The sequence below is a fragment of the Pungitius pungitius genome, chromosome 9 (genome assembly GCF_949316345.1).
Source record: "Pungitius pungitius chromosome 9, fPunPun2.1, whole genome shotgun sequence".
Taxonomy (NCBI): domain Eukaryota; kingdom Metazoa; phylum Chordata; class Actinopteri; order Perciformes; family Gasterosteidae; genus Pungitius; species Pungitius pungitius.
Genome location: NC_084908.1, coordinates 6195977 through 6213366, shown reverse-complemented (window position 1 = coordinate 6213366; position 17390 = coordinate 6195977). Strand labels below are relative to the sequence as shown.

General features: G+C 46.8%; 1 protein-coding gene across 1 annotated transcript; it reads left to right on the top strand.

The window, feature by feature from the left end:
* Positions 1-188: 188 nt before the first annotated feature.
* Positions 189-17337, top strand: slkb (STE20-like kinase b). The gene is made up of 18 exons (XM_037472369.2): positions 189-987; positions 2313-2477; positions 4498-4546; positions 5126-5275; positions 6638-6710; positions 6864-7058; positions 7161-7242; positions 8259-8390; positions 8755-9507; positions 9608-9738; positions 9902-10025; positions 10548-10727; positions 12234-12363; positions 13973-14097; positions 14197-14388; positions 14530-14655; positions 14738-14851; positions 15736-17337. Exons 1-18 carry the CDS (start codon positions 838-840, stop codon positions 15880-15882), a joined length of 3018 nt encoding a protein of 1005 aa, XP_037328266.2. The 5' UTR covers positions 189-837; the 3' UTR covers positions 15883-17337.
* The last annotated feature ends 53 nt before the right edge of the window (positions 17338-17390 follow it).

Here is a 17390-nt window from a genome sequence, read left to right as displayed (position 1 = left end):
AAGGTATAAACGCAGTGTTTGGCCTCCCATTAAGATAAATGAACGGTTTAAATGCAGCGTTTTGTCTCTCTTAAATGAAACTAAATGTGTAAACGCAGTATTTCGTCTGCCATTCGGACTAAAGGTGTAACGTAGTGTTTGGTCACATAAACGGATGGGGGCGGCATAAGGCTGACATTACCACACCAACTGTCAAGCACGAGGACGAAGGAGAGAAAGAAAGAACCGGGCCGCGCGCCCGCGGGACCGCGCACATAGTCTAAATCCGCTAGATTACTAAAGCCGTGTCTCACCAAGGGAACGATGAGCGTTGTCTTTCCTTTGCTGTTATAGCTCACGTTAACGTACGGAGTACCGTAAGCCTCAATGAACGGATGAAGTGTTCAGTGGAATACAACTACTTGGGAGGACGCCGTATCATCTTTTGTTTCTTTGGGTGGAAAAAGAGCCCCACGGGGGTTTTCGGGCCAGTTGGTGACCAACGACGAGCTGCGTATTACTACTTCTTATTAGAATAAAGTCTTGTACCGGTGGATAGCAGATGCTAGGAGACGTCTACATCCACCCTAAACTGTTCATTTAACGTAAGGGGTTTACGATGACCGGGGACAAAGAGCTGTTCTCCGGACCAGACACAACGGTGTCGAAGGCTAGGCTAGTTTAGGAACTATTATGAAAGCTAACACACTAACGTTACGTTATCCAAGCGGGTACTTCTAACTAATGGGACACGAGTACCGCTCCGACCACTTCTACTAAAGTCTCTCAAACTGCTCAAGCAACACTATTCTGGAATTCCTTTGTCAACTTTGTGATCGAAGGACCATAGGAATTAGCATGTCGTTTTTTAATTTCCGTAAAATCTTTAAGCTGGGAGCCGAGAAGAGGAAGAAACAGTACGAGCACGTGCGCAGAGACGAAAATCCAGAGGAAGTATGGGACATAATCGGTGAATTGGGAGATGGAGCCTTTGGAAAAGTGTTCAAGGTAGGACATGTCAGCTTCAGAGCTGTTCCTCCTTGTAGTGAGTGGCTTTCCTCTCGTGCTCTTGTAGTCCTCTCTGTCCCCACCAGCCCTCTGTCTGGATCCGGACCCCAGATAGCACGGCGACCCCTCAGAGCACAGGTGGTTGTAAATAGGAGTGCTGAGGTCCCTCCAGTCTTAACCTACCCGCCTCTCCCTGGGAAGGTTGTTTACACATGACATCCAAATGACATCACATGCCCTCATGGCTGGAAACAGCTGAGCATTCAGCACTTCTTTGACATTGTATTTGCCATTTGAATTCATGTATAAGACAATACTATGGATTTTCATATGCACTCTTCAGATGCTTTTTTAGAAGCTGCAGCAGGCAAACTGAAAAATTCTGCCTGTACATCTTCAGACCCAATATCACAGCGAGCCCCCCCCCCTGTCATCATTTTAAATCGAGCCATTGTCTGTTTTGACCCTGATGCATCGCTGGAGCCACAAGTGCCATTTGCATGAGTGACAGTAAATGTTACCTCCCATGAGGGCTCAACCCAGTCCGACACCAGGAAGTCTGTGGCGGACCAACACGGTTTACATGGGCTGTTTGGCTCTTTGTTGCCAAATGCTATTTTTGGACTTACCCAAGATTTCAACTCAGTGTTATATTGTATCATACTAATCCTAATCTTTTTGCACAATGATTTCATCACATGTTGCCAATTTCCCAGCATTCCAACAAGCAAGGCTCACGTTAACTAGGCCGACTGTCGAAGAAAGGAACCAAGTACCAAAACGGATCCTTAACCCTTGTGGTTTTGTGGATACACTTGATGATTCCAGAGTCGAGCTAAAGGAGATCTAACAATGGCGAACTGCACTGAGGCATCACTTGGATAGTTTTCCTTGGGGATTCCTTGTGAAAAACCATTGATGAGTACATTCTGAGGGTCTACGTGTTTTTGGATGGTGTGTGTGGCTGATCGTGCAACCTGGGCGGGTCATCAGGAAGTGGCTGCATCCCACATTGCAGCAGGGACTCCATTGAGCACATCCTGCCTGCAGAGGAGCCAAAACAAACAGGAGAAATGTCCACTTTAACGAGACCTGCTAACTCACTCTGGCCCTCAGCAAAGCAGACGGGGTTTATTTGATGGTTGTAGATCCTTTTAATGGGTGTGTTTGGTGGAGGTCTAAAGACAACGTTTTTCTGAGTCTTTAACATCGCATGAGCCCATCCTGAACAGGGAAATGTTCTCCAGTAGATTAGAGCAGACAAAAATAAAGAGCTGAATAACTGCATTGATATCCAGCCGTCTGATAGTGTTCTCATCCTACAGGCCCAAAACAAACAGACGGGAACTCTAGCTGCAGCCAAAGTTATCGATACAAAGACCGAGGAGGAGCTGGAAGACTACATGGTGGAGATTGAAATCCTGGCCTCCTGCGACCACCCAAACATCGTCAAACTGCTCGACGCTTTCTATTATGAGAGCAAACTTTGGGTGAGTAGGGGGTGGGGGGTCATCCATGTCTCCACTCTAGTAAACAAACGCGTGGACTTCTCTGGTTTATCACAAATGAGACTATTGTTGATAATCTAAATCCCTGTAAGGGGAAGGTGTAGCCAGAGACGGATAACCTCCCCCGAGGTGCTTAGCTGTGGTTGGTGAGCGAGAGAGTGACACCTCAGACATACATCCTGAAAGGAGCTTCCTTCATATTGTGGCTAGGCTCAGCCTCACAGTAGGGAGTACAGCCGCTGACTTCAGGACCCTCATCCCTTTTTAGCGCGCATGTTCAAATAGTGTGAGTACACCGAGCACCCACCGGAGGGATCCTATATGTGGTCAGGTCTGGGAAGGGAGAGCTAAACGTTGTGCTGAGGAGGGAACCGTCGAGAGTGCTGACCCTGTGACCCTACAAGGCATAGACTTTACTATCATGGCAAGGCTTTATAAACCGGTCTTTCCTACGTATTCTTATTGAAATATGAGGCCAAAGTTCACATGAACAGCAGAAACAAGGCGTTTTTAAGACTGTTAATCATCACACCGGTTTACAGCCCATCGGCTGTTGATTTGAGCTTTTTGAAATGCTCTTTTTCTTCACTTTAGCCTTCTTTAAAATGTGGTCTGCTGTTATCTTTGGGAGCCCGTTAGTGTGTGTGTATCTATATATATATTTTCATTGCAACACTGATTCCAATTTTTCAGTGTCACACCCAAGAGGCATTTATGGATTGCAAAATATGTGTAGAAGTAGTGCTTTTACCTCAGCCCTAGACCAGACGTGTGTGTGTGCGTTATTGCAGGTTGGTCCTCTCTTTCTTCTAGAATACTCCCTGTAGAATGACTTTGTAGTAACACATTCACTCATGTGAGTCCGTACACCAGCATCAAAGGAGACAGAGGGGTCTTTATAAACTCTGGTGACTACCTGGGTGTTTCGTTTCACTGTTCGGCCCTTTTCCTTCTCATTGTCCTCTGAACAATGGCATAGCCTGATGGAGTTTGACTGGATTTTCATCGTGGCCTGTGAACCAACTAATCCTCCTGGAGATGGAAGGCTGTGGACGGTTTGAGAGAACTTGAATTGGGTCACCCTTTGACCTTATGTTTCCAGTTCATGTTCTGTTTGTGTCTGTGCACACTTCCAAAGTGTGTGTAGGGGAACGACCACTGTGGAGCCATTGTAGAACAGCAGAGGCGCTAAAACAACTGTGGGCGGGCGTGCGTGCGTGCGTGCGTGCGTGTGTGTGGACTGTTGTGAGGCATTGGGCTTCCTGTAAGGGCTTTGGTGTTGAAGTAGAACTTAAAAAGTTCAACTGAATAGAGGATTGTCATTGATCCTTGATGAAAAGTTACAGGTTGTTTTTAGGGAAATGGGAGGATTTGGTAGCTTTCCATGTTGAATGCAGGCACCAACATATCAACCACAATGCGTTTCTCAATGGTTGCAAAATAGCAGAATTGCGTGCTTCACTTCCTCTTCCCTAATGTGTCAACTTTGGCTCAATGTTGTGCCCTGTGTTCCAGATGCTTTACCTTACCTACTAAACATACTGCCTCCTGCTCAAGCTCTGCGTCCATAGAAACTTTAATCCTATTTACAGCACAAGGCTGAAGTCTGGCCATGTAGCCAGCTAGTGACCTAACCGCTGTGTGAAACCTCTTCCACGACGTGGCCCCTAATTGGGCCAATCCTCTTACACCAAGAGCCCTACCGCGAGCTGCTAAACGCCCTCAGAGTGTTTCATTCATGCAGGCTGCATGGAGCTTCCTTCTCAGATTGCTTTATTCCACTGAGTATGCAGGTGTACGTCCCCTTTTCAGCTCTGCAGGTATACAATGCATGTCCCTACAGAGATGAGCATTTCATTGCTGTGTTCCCGCCCAGCAGCACGGCTCTGCGTCACTTTACCTCTAAGACACATAAAGAGTTTGATTTCATGGAGACTATTTGATGCACGCTGTTTTACATGGACAAACATTAACTGTGTGTTCCCTCTGCCCGTGTCGGCAGATCCTCATTGAGTTCTGTGCGGGAGGGGCTGTGGATGCAGTCATGCTTGGTGAGTCAGCACTTCCACTTTGCATACAGCTTAGAATGTGGAAAACAAAACTGCTGTCCTACTGTACACACTAAACAGCACAGTGAGAGGGGAAAAGGGCAGAGTAAACTCTTTAGCACACCGAGATGGTTTTTGTGTGAGGAATTTGCCCATCACATGATGTTTTTGGAAGAATTGGCATTAATACCTTCTGACAGAACACAAATAAATGCATCCATCATTCACAGTGTTTGCACACTGCATCATACAGCAACCCAAAGCTAAGTATCCAGTTATTAGTTGTCTTTTTCATGTTCAGTTCAACATGAAAAAGACAGCCGAACAGGTCCACTCCTTCTCTTACCTTTCACAATAAAAGCCCTAGACATATGCCTTGTCACTGTTTGCCAGAGGCAGCATCTAGCTGAGTGGAAACCAGATTAAAGACATCAAAAAACCTACGTAGCACATACACGTTACACTCTTTGTACAATGATACAGTGAATGCAGTTCAACTCCTACTACCTATGATTAGGTTGCATGTGTGTGTGCTCCACAGTGATGAATTCTAAGCATGTGTCTTGGTGTGATCCCACGTAGAACTGGAGAGACCTCTGACAGAGCCTCAGATCAGGGTGGTGTGTCAGCAGACTCTGCTGGCCCTCGTCTACCTCCACGACAACAAAATCATCCACAGAGACCTGAAGGCTGGAAACATCCTGCTCACGCTGGACGGGGACGTCAAGCTGGGTAAGGGCAGAGTCAACAACAGGAAGTCCAGCTAGAGGCACCGTATCAAACCGTCTCCCACCATCAACACAAGCGATACGGTCCCAATCCCACCCCAAGGACCACTGTAATCTGTGTCATACAAACAGGGGACAGGAGAGAGTTAACAGTAGGGTCAACCATGACTGAGTTCTCATTGTCTCCACGATACGCATCCTCCAGTTCTCATCCTCGTGGTTCACGCACAGGCTTCTCCAAAAGACGCTCTGTGTCCAGTGGCTGTATCATGTGGTCTTGTGTGAGCAGAAAAACAACTTGAGCACTTTGACACACTTTTAATGCGCAAAGCTCACCGGCTCATGTGGGCCTCTCATGCAGAGAGGCAGGGTTGCAAAGGCGAAGCTTGGGAATTTGGGACACTTTTACCATTTTCTTTTTGCAAAAGCATATAACAGGGAACATGTAGTTGAGGACAAGACTATGCAAGCTTAGCTTAGCTAGACCCTGGAGGCAGCTGGGAACATTGTCTGCCAGAAACGTAACATAAAACGTTGTGTTGTTTCTGAACGTCTTTGTCATCACAGAGCATATTGATTACTTGGTAAACTGAAGCCATGTTCATTTTCATACCGGGTTTGTTTGTATAGCAGTAGGCTTACTTTTTACAACAGTGAAAGCAGGATATATGTATGTCCACACTAAAGTGGACCTTCACCACGGTTACCCACGGCTGTTGTCGTCCATCAAAAAGCGCCAGTTTTTGCGACTTATTATTAATAAAATGAATTACTGCTAATGAAATGCTGAGCGATAAAAACGTATTTCAAAACTAGAATTTAAAGATGTATGAAATGCAGCAGATGCTGTCTTTAAATTTTTTATTTAAAAAAAAAGATGTAACCAAATATTTTTTCTCTGTCACATGCACACTACAGCAGGGCGAGGGCGTAAGTGATTGACACATGAAGTCCTGTTTATTATTTACTGTGAGCCCTTTGGATACAAAACTGCAGACTGAAAACCTTTTTTCCCCCTGTTGCCTGGCGCTGCAGAGGTCTCGATGAATCAGTGAGCATCGTGCACAATAGCAGTGGCTGCACAGTGTGTAAACAGACCTGCATCCAGCAGCAGGTACAGTGTATGCAGCGCCCTTATATGGGCAGGAGTCACTGGTGGAAGGAACGAGCTCAGGGACACAAAACACACACGGCGCTCACACACACAACACAGACGAGCCGTGATGTACGCCTGACGTAACAACGGCACATTGTTCCTTCTCTGTTCACACAGCGACGAGAGCAGCAGTTGTGCTGCTCTCTGTTTTGTTTATTTGGATCACAGCGGTGTCCCTCTGACAAATATGTGGTTTGCCTTGACTTCCAGCTGACTTCGGTGTGTCTGCCAAAAACACCAAAACCCTGCAGAGGAGAGACTCTTTCATTGGGACGCCTTACTGGTGAGTTGAATATCCAACAACACATGTCGTGGTAGTCAATGGCAACCATTTTGTCAGTCATTGATGAAGGGTGTCAAACAGACTCTTGCGTTCAGTTTGCCTTTCTTGAGCTCCGTGAACTCCTGACCGGTGACTTTCCCTGTGTCCTTCCAGGATGGCTCCCGAGGTGGTGATGTGCGAGACGTCCAAGGACCGTCCTTACGACTACAAGGCGGATGTCTGGTCCCTCGGGGTCACCTTGATAGAGCTGGCTCAGATTGAGCCGCCCAATCACGAGATGAACCCCATGAGAGTCCTGCTGAAAATAGCCAAGGCTGACCCTCCGACCCTGATGCAGCCGTCCCGCTGGTGAGTCCCAGCTTTCAGTCTTACCTCGACACAATATCATTATTTGCAGAGGTCCTTGATGGAGAACAGTAATTCTTTTTTTTCCCCAATTGCACCTTTAAGGTCCCCAGAATTCAGTGACTTCTTAAAGCGCTGTTTGGACAAGTATGTGGACAACAGATGGAGTCCCACACAACTGCTGCAGGTACCTTTCTGTGAATGTTCTCCCCACTCTGTCACTGAAAGCATGGATGTGTTTATAAGCAAGCCCCAGTGGCCAGGACCCCTTCAGTTTGACAAGTACATTTATTCTAACCTGAATGAGAGAGACACTGTTTCGATGAACTCTCCCCAAAGCGCGGTTGTAGAAAAGTGTTTTCAATGAAGAACTGATGGCTTCGCAGCATCAACACTTACCTCTTCAAGAGCAGCCAACGTTCTAGTCTCCTTCCTCTCGGCTGACGCACACACCCAAGCCACGCCACTAGCTACCAGGAGATCCTCACTGGATGCTGATTGGATCAGACACAAAGGCATCGCTCCAAGCCAGACTGGCCCGTAGGCGTCCACCAAGGTGGACTGCTAATCCTCGTTCCCATCTCATACCCATGCACCAGCTGCTACTTAGAGTCCTAGAGGACGTCTGTTCACCTGTCTGTCCGTGTCAGGTAACACCGACACTCCTCCTCTCTGCCCACGCCGACGTCAGCGGTGCAGCTTTGAGGTGCTCGTCCAGTCGGAGCCACTTGTTTACCGAGCAGCAGTGAGGGCACACAGACACAAAATAGATTTCCTAATCGTGCCGTACAAAGGAAGAATCCATGGGCTTGAAAATACAACACGTCGGTCTGCCACCGATGAAGGTTTTGATATCGAAGAAGCTGCATATTCTTAGGCCAGCGATAGAATATGTGCAGCAGATTTCTACGCCAAAGAAGGTGAGCTGGTCATGTCGATGCTGTGGGTGTCTTCTCTTTGAGATGAAAGACGGGATTGTTTAGTGTGCTTTTTTTTACAGAACAGTGTGGTTCTACTATGAGCAATTTATATCTCAAAGTCGATGGGATTAGTGGTCCGTGGGGTGTCCAGTCCTCACCGCCGACTATGTTGAAGAGCTGTCGCTGCAGCGCCTAGAATGTAACAACATCACTGTGAACTTGCTGTTGAGATGGAGACAAAATCTTGGTTACTAATGGTGTTATTTTGAACTGTTTTGCACAGCATCCATTTGTGTCCAGCGTGACTGACAGCAGGCCTCTGAGGGAGCTCATCGCTGAGGCAAAGGCTGAGGTCACAGAGGAGATTGAAGACCACAAAGAGGAAGAAGAGGAGGAGGAGACAGAAGCGCACCTGGTGTGTAAACAATTGCAAAAGGAACTTGTTAGTAGTTTCTGACTTTTTTTTTCTAGTGCTGGTAAATTAATTAGTCGATACAACATTCCTACCATTTTAGGACTATGTATTTTAAATTAAGTCTGATCATTCTTAATAGGTGAATGCTCATTGCAAAAATCTTGTTTAAGTATTTCACAGAAAGTGATTGGGCAACAATTATTTTAATTTAAAATGAACCTGCTGATTGTTCTCTCGATGTATTCCAACAACACAAAGATATTCTGTGAAGGAGATTGTTTTTTGGGTGATTGATTGATATTTACATACAGGGTACTGCCCTGTTGTTTTTAATGTTCTTTACCTGTCTCTACCACTGCTTCAGGGCCACAAACGAGCCCCTTCCAATATCAGCCTCGCCAGCTCAGAGGATGAGAAGATCCTTCTCTCGCCGGCCAGCTTGGAGTCGGTCCCTGAGAGGGCTGAGACAGCCGTGTCCGTGCCCACACCCACCCAGCTCCTTGTGGCCAACCATGTGGTGGACACTGGCTTTGTTGAGGAAGTCGCTTCACCTGTAGCTGAGGAGACTTCAAGTAGTCCAGATGAGGATGCAGGTTTGGAGGAGAAGCCCCCAGAAGATGTTGCCTTCACAGAACCAGAGGCCCCTGCCAAGGAAATGCAGCAGCTGGAGATTGCAGTCGAGGATGAAAAGGAAGTAGACACATCAGAGGTTGCAGCCAATCCACAGGGCACAGAAGAGGGTTCAGAGGTCACTGAGCCTCCTCACCAAGAGAACATAACTGCTGTGGAGGAGTCAAACGCACCAGCGCAGGAGGAGGCAGAGAAAGAGAAAGACGAAGAAGAAGAGCAAGAGCGCTACAGAAATCTCAAGGTGACACTGACACTACCGGAGCAAGATAACGTTGTTCCAAAGAAGGAAGATGATGAGAAGCCCACAGAGAAGGAGAAGCTGAACGCAGAAGATGAGAAGACGGTTCCAGACAAAGCCAAGGATGACAAAGAGAGGGATTCGGACTCGGGGGGCAGCTCAGCTGCAGATAACAGCAGTGTGGACCTAAATCTGTCCATCTCTAGCTTTCTGTCCAAAACAAAGGAGCCAGGATCCATTTCCATACAGGTACCCCCCACAGTCCACACTCTCATGTCAGCACAGCTACACAAACATGCATTCACCTTTCTTCTTCTTCTTCTTCTCCTTCTTCTTCTTTTTTCTCCAGGACAACAAGCGCCAGAAGAAGACGTTGAAAAAGACTCGCAAATTCATTGTGGACGGAGTGGAAGTTAGCGTGACTACATCAAAGATCATCACTGATAATGACACCAAGAACGAGGAGATGAGGTTCTTGAGGTATTCACCTGCCTCCGTTCAGTACAAATATCATCATCATAGACACAGGTTACCTAGTAACCTCTGTGTTCAACCTCTCAATCAGTGGCCGTGCACGTTCACAACTCTGACCCTGGTTAGGCCCAAACAATGCACAGATGACCATTGCTCTCCTCCTCTGCAGACGCCAGGAGCTGAGGGAGCTGCGTTTCCTGCAGAAGGAGGAGCAGAGGGCCCAGCAGCAGCTCAGCAACAAGCTGCAGCAGCAGAAGGAGCAGATCTACCGGCGCTTTGAGCAGGAGACCACGGTGAGTCTCACAGAGGATGCATCCAAACAAACGGCCCTTTCATCCTTTCACAAGTCTATCATATTTTCTGAAATTATTCAAACTGTCCTTCACTAAAATATGTAACTTGGTCAAATTCAAATGTCCAAAAGGGACAAGACCTAGCTGTGGCTCTGAGGTAGAGTGGGTTGTTGAAGCTGAGGGTGGCGGTTTGATCCCTTACTCCTCCGGTCATTGTGTTTGGAGAAGACACTTTGAAGAGACTTTGCATTGGTGTGTGACTGCTTAACTAACCTCCATGATAGCCCCAAGCATCAGTGTGAATGAGAGGACTCCAACATTCAGCATTAGTTTTCTACATATAGATGTTGTGTACTCGCATCACCATCACTGGCGTTAGTGGGTGTCGGATCTTAGTCATCAGACGTCTTCATCTTGGGTGTCACTCATAACGCTAATAGCCACTCGCATGCTGCTGACTCTTTAATGACTTTATTGGCTCCGTTGTTTCGTTGAACTGACGTGACCCTCGCCGCCTTCCAGAGTAAGAAGCGTCAGTACGACCAGGAGGTGGAGAACCTGGAGCGGCAGCAGAAGCAGACCATCGAGAGGCTGGAGCAGGAGCACACCAACCGGCTCAGGGACGAGGCCAAGCGCATCAAAGCCGAGCAGGACAAAGAGCTGTCCAAGCACCAGAACATGCTGAAGAACCGCAAGAAAGAGGTGGGCATGTTCCACACCCTTCCCTGCCCCTCGCCCTCATGCACACCCCGAGGGGGGCAGGAGAGCTTGTACACTTCCTATTTATAGGAAGTTATTCTGATACTCTGACACACACACAGGCCTCTCTGATCTGTTGTGAGTGCATAACTAGCGTTTAGCTGCACAGAAGCTCTGTCACTGACACTCATTTTGTTAGTGTCAGTGTTAACAGCTTCTCTCTCGTTCTCTTCGTATCTTTTGCTCATGGCTGACCTAAAGTAGGGCAAACAGGAAATGGGACTTTATCCAAAGTACGTGACAAATGCAATCCTGAAACGTATTAAAGAGGATATTATCCAATCTAGCCGGGGGAGGTAATGAGGGCCTGTTTAGAGTCCTGAGCTTTGACACAAACACAGACTTTCTCTCTGATCTTCTCTGTAATTTGTGGGAACAGACCACACTGCAGGGACACTTATCCAGCCCACATGTCTTCTTTCCATGACTTTCCTTTTCTTTTCCAAAGCCTAGCTGACCACAGGCTCCGAGTGAGTGTGTGTGCAGTGTTTAGGAGGGTCATGCGCTGTGATCCACAGGGAGTGGTCCATGTTATCATTCAGTCCAGTTCAGATGTGAAAGCCCTGCGATACTCTCTTTTTGATTTCTTGTGACTTTCAAAGAATGAATCTTTACTCTTGAGACCACACCCACCTCTTCTATACGGCTGTCCAGGTCCATTTGGATTCAGAAAACTCTCTGAACTTCAGATGGCCGTGTGACTTATTAGAGTTCAAATGGAGAATAACACCTGTGTGTAAATGAGGGCATCCATAAGGACCTTGAAACATTATAGCTAAAAACCCAATACTACCATCCCTGCAGAGACCCAGAGAGTCTCTCATTTTAACAGCACTTTAAGGACCTGCTGAGGATTATCAATTAGGACAATGATCCTGGGACCGGTCTGTACCATTTGAGTTACGGTTTCTACCTCCGAGATCATCAAAATACTGGCCAGAGAGAGTCACTGTTGTCTCTTGGGTCAGAACTGTGTGAGGCCTTACTCTTCTACCTCCCCTATGAGAACAAGCCATGCTGAAATGGCCATTTGGAGACATGTGTCAATAGGGACCTTGACAGGTGCTTCCTGTTTTCTCAATGAGCACTACACATCCGCTTATCACTCTGTGAGAGGTGAGCCAGGCAGGCTGGATTAATGTGAAACACAGTTTATTACCATCTGGCTGGTGAGCTCAAACTGAGCTTATCCTCAGGGGAACTTGGCAGAAAGCCTGAAGGCCAACACACACACACACACACACACAGCCTCATAAAGCCAATCCTGCTTCCTATAGGGTTGGTTGAAAGGTCTCTGTAGACGTGTCTCACTGATAACGCTAAGATTTCTTCTTATTATGATGATGATGATGATTGTCGTCACGGAGGCTCCGTGGTTCCCCAGATAAGTGAATTGTAGATGAGCAGCCTCTTCCTGTTTTGCTCATGTGGCCTGTAATCCTTGTCCAGGAACAAGAGTTCCTTCAGAAGCAGCAGCAGGATCTGGACACGGCTCTGAAGAAGATCATCCAGCAGCACAAACACGAGCTGGCCACCATCGAGAGGGACTGCCTCAACCACAAGCAGCAGCTGCTCCGAGGTGAAAAGAATCACTCGATATAGACCTGCTGTCATGTCCCGTGTGATGGAATGTTCCTATGGTTCCACTTCAACCCTAGTTAGCACACAGGAGCCTTTCAGTGTGTAACCACCTCATCATTGTTTCCTCCACTGCGTGAACAGTGGGGTTTGAACCTGTGACTCGGGTTTCACTTGTCTCTTTCAAAGAAATCCTCTTTATGGTTAGTTTGATGATTACTTCCAGAATCTATTCATGTGTTTGTTGCCCTGAATAACATTTTAGTGAACACACAGCCATTTGGACTATTTTTCGTTATGTTATGAACGTTTTTTCGTGATTATGATGGTGGGATTATGGAGAAAATCCAATGTGTACATGAAGTTCATCAATCTCCCTTCTTCTCCTGACAGCTGCTCTTACCTAATGCTAATCAAGGGCGTAACCATGGTTTAGACATTGGGGGGGTCCAGATGAATACTCTTTCCCATAATTTTTTTAAAGCGGGTTTTGGGCTGGTGTGGGCAGGTGTAGTGTAACAGTGATCCAACGTGTTCTCCTCTCTGGTCGGGCATTTCATAGACTGTTTGAACTTTGGAAGTTTGTGGCTGAGGTTTCCTTTGTTAAAGTTTCCGAGGACAATAACCAAGGGGTCCGCGTTGGTCCGCTCCATACCGTATCTGGTCGGCGAGTGTCCGCTGTGCCTCGTGCACGTTTCCAGCCGACGGCATGTAAACATCGACCAGGATGAATGAAGCGAACTCGCGGGGAGTAAAGGGCTTTACAGTTAATGAATTGACTCCAGATCAGGAGGACAGTGTTGTAGAATCCGTGTTACGTTGTTGCACCAGCTGTTGTTGAAGTAGAAGCAGATTCCTCCACCCTTAGTCTTGCCGGAGAGCTCCGTGTCGCGGTCCGCTCTAAGCAGCTGGAAGCCCTCCAGCTGGAGCGCGGAGTCCGGTATCGGTCCACAGACACAAACAGATAATGAAGAAAATTCTCTGCAGGACACAACCCCCCCCAATGGATACTTGGTTACGCCTATGATGCTAATGTAATATTAATAATCTATTCATTGTCACTAGAATTCATCTTTCAGCAGATGTGGACGTTTAAGAACATTTGGTCCATCTGGAGTTTAATTATCTAGTTGAAGCGCATGTTGCTGCCTGAGGCCCGAAGTAAAGAAATGAGACTTCCCAGGGCATGTGCATCTGTATCTTGGTGTTTGTAGAACTCTTACCGTATGTCTCACTGCAGGCAGGTTAGATTGTAGTAATCCTCTCAGTGGCAGCAGAAGGCTTGGTTCAGCATACAATGGAATAGGGAGTCAGCAGTAAACCAGCCTGAAATCTTCTGTCTGACACCACTGCAGCCCGTTGGCAGGTAGCGCTGCCTGGGACCTAATCTGTGCTTAGAAGAACGGTAACTGCACAACAGAAACATTTCTGAGAAACACTCCCTGAGGGTAGAGCTGTGCTGGAGGAGCCTGGCGACTGTGAGACGGTTTAAAGCGGAAACCTCATCACCAAAGTTGAATATTCGATTCAGCCGTTCAAAGCCATTTCAGACCACAGCTGTCACTATACGTCTTAATGTTGATGAGTTGGTTCTGTCTTTCGTTCCCTAGCGCGGGAGGCTGCCATGTGGGAGCTGGAAGAGCGCCATCTGCAGGAGAAACACCAGCTGTTCAAGCAGCAGCTCAAAGACCAGTACTTTATGCAGAGACATCAGCTGCTGAAGAGACACGAGAAGGTACGGGCCGACCCCAGGCCTCACTCCTGCTCTTAGGTTGTTCCCCCTTGAAAGGACTCTCTTCTCCATGTTCTGTGTGTGCTTGCGTGGCCCGTGCAGGAGATGGAGCAGATGCAGCGCTACAACCAGCGTCTGATCGAGGAAATGAAGAACAAGCAGACGCAGGAGAGAACCAGGCTGCCCAAGATCCAGCGCAGCGACGCCAAGACCCGCATGGCCATGTTCAAGAAGAGCATCCGTATCACTGGAGCCGCCATCACCCCAGAGCAGGAGAGGGAGAAGGTCAAACAGGTGAGGAGGGGATACCAACTGGAATTGGATGTCAACTGAATCCACCCTTTTGTCTACTTTCGGATGGAGTGCCAGACCAAAAACCGCAGCCGGCAGTCCTTTTCAAAGATGTGGAAGCCTCACGGTGTCTCTGTTCTCCAGTTTGCAGCTCAGGAAGAGAAGAGGCAGAAGAATGAGAGGCTCCATCAGCATCAGAAACATGAAAACCAGATGAGAGACCTGCAGCTGCAGTGTGACGCCAACATCCGAGAGCTTCAGCAGCTCCAGGTACCGATCCGGCTCTTCTGACCTACTGTTACACGCAGCCCTGGACAAGGTAACATGTTTCATATGCCTGTGTGCGTTTCAGAATGAGAAGTGCCACTTACTCATTGAACACGAGACCCAGAAGCTGAAGGAACTGGACGAGGAGCACAGTCTGGAGCTCAAGGAGTGGAGGGAGAAGCTGCGGCCGAGGAAGAAGGTAAAGCACGTGTTCCTCCTGATGACATAACCGTACCTACATGTGTAACAGAGGCAGCTTCAGAGCGAGGCTGACTGTGGTAGGATGGTGCAAAGTGGGATTACATTACATTCTTATAAATACATTGCATTGACATTGTCCAAAGACGTTGTCTTGTGGTTTCATTGATGAAGAGAGGGAGACTTGAGGGTCCATGTTCATTTCAGTAAGTTGCTTTTAGTAGTATGACATCAATGCCTCACCGTGTTCTTACTTGATAAAGAGTCTGATCTGGATCAACCACGGAGACATGAGGACACCATGCAGTCAACAATAGCATAACACCCTATTACATCAGCTCCATATCATAACTAAAACGCCCACACAGTCCAGTGAAGTAAAACAACCATTTGGTTCACCAAATGACGGCTGGGACTGATGTGATGGTCAAAGCAGGACTGCAGCCCGGTTTAGTCCAGACAAAATCAAACCATTAACTTGGGTAGCATTATCTTAATTTACATTTTTTCAACCGTAAAATATTCCACGTTGAAAAAGCAACGTTTTTTGTAATGAGCTTCGTTTTTGGAGAGCGGACTTACTCCGGGGGACCAACATCAGACTGTCAGACTCAAAAAACCTGGCTCAGCACTGTCACATGACCTCCTCTGACCATATATTATGGGATGGCATTCAGACTGTTGGTTAGGTTGCTCTACAACTACGTGCCCCCAAACCCCCTGCTGTCTTATTCTGTTTAAGAAGTGTGATTTACTTGAGGAGTCCCGATCACATCAGTGCCCAATGTTAACCTGCCCAGAGTGCTGTGGCTGTGCCTCTTCTGACACACAACTGGATGTAAAGGAGCCACCTTGATTCCCTCGTGTCTGCATGTGTACCTGCAGGCCCTGGAGGAGGAGTTTTCCAGGAAGCTGCAGGAACAGGAAGTGTTCTTTAAGATGAGCGGCGAATCAGAGTGCCTTAACCCGTCCAGCCAGAGCCGCATCTCCAAGTTCTACCCCATCCCCACTGTCCACTCCACAGGCTTCTAGCAGACGTGCACACGGGAACGATGGGCACGATGAGCGTGCACACACACACACACACACACACACTCAGTACAGACCGAACCAAGTTGCCTTGCCCTCTTTCTCTGGAGACTGTTGGGAGGCTGTGGGAAGCATTTCTATCTCTGGACTTTGCTCCTCAGTCTGCACTCTCCTTTTGTTTCTGTCGGCATATTTTCAAACTATTACAGATATTTTGAAGGATAATTTCACGTTCAGTGTTCAGTGAAGTAGCCCTTCCGTGAGTAATAGTTTTTTATGAACTCCGGTGCCTGTAGAACTAATTTTGTTTGGCTGTGAAATTCATCATTTACAGGAACCTTTGTTTCTTATTTAGACATTTATCTGAAGGCCCTGAAAAGATGAGGTATGGTGGTGATCCAGGCTGTTTTGTAACTAAGTGTTGTGAGTAGACAGTCAGCACTGGTTGCTAAGCGATACTAAGGTACTAAGGTTTCCACCAACCTCCACCTGGAGGCACATAAACACTGAGATCAGACTTCCTCTCAAGGCTTCTGTACATTTGAATTAAAAAAAAAACAATTTTATACAGCTTAAACAATTTAAACGATTTTTTTGATTTCTATTTGATGATAACATAGAATGCATTTGGCTAAAGGAGACGGATCCTTTTGTTGAGGTGAGTCCTGCTGAAGAAATGATTCAGTTTATTAGATGAAATCCTCTTTGGTGTGTTTAGACGTTTAGCTTGTGATGAGTAGCGCTTGAGATGCGGGTTTCAGGAACCTTTTCCTGCAGACACGATTCCTGCTTTCAGGGGTTTCTCCAGAAGGCATTCAGCATGCAGTAGAGACGAGCGTCCGTGGGTCTTCTTTTCTTTCTTTAGCTACCAACCAGTTATAGCCAAGCAAAAGAGATGCATGTTTCATTGACTCCGGAAGTTATGTAACTTGAATTTCCATTTCCAACTTCCATCTTCTTATTGAAAAACTGTTTGCATGGTCCCGCTAGCTAATAGCCTTCATAATGAACATATAATGTGTTCTGCTGTGTGACTGAAGAAACAAAGACGACATGAGCTCCCAGCTTTTGGTTTATGCGGGCTGATGTATTGCAATGACGCCGTGTTGATGCACTTAGGAACTAGACTGGTGATTGGTTCGGTGCATCGTCTCCTTTTCTTTCTGATTGGCTACTAAAAGGTATTTAACAACTAAACCAGCGGAAGAATGTTGCAGCTCCTGCAGAACTTCCTCAGCAGCTCCTTCTATGGAAGCACCGTGTTCACTCCTTCAGTACTGCTCTGTCCGTTAGTTTGATTCTACACACAAAAAGGTCAATGGATGACGTTCTAAATGAAAACTATGATATCCATATCAAAATCATGATGTGTTTATTAAAATAAATGTTTTCTTAGAGTAGATGTGTCATATTGATGTTCATAGTGCTGTAAATAAAAAATGTTTCCTCTGTACTACATTTTAGTCATCTGACAGAAAAAGCTTTGTAAAAAACAATTAATGTAAAAAATA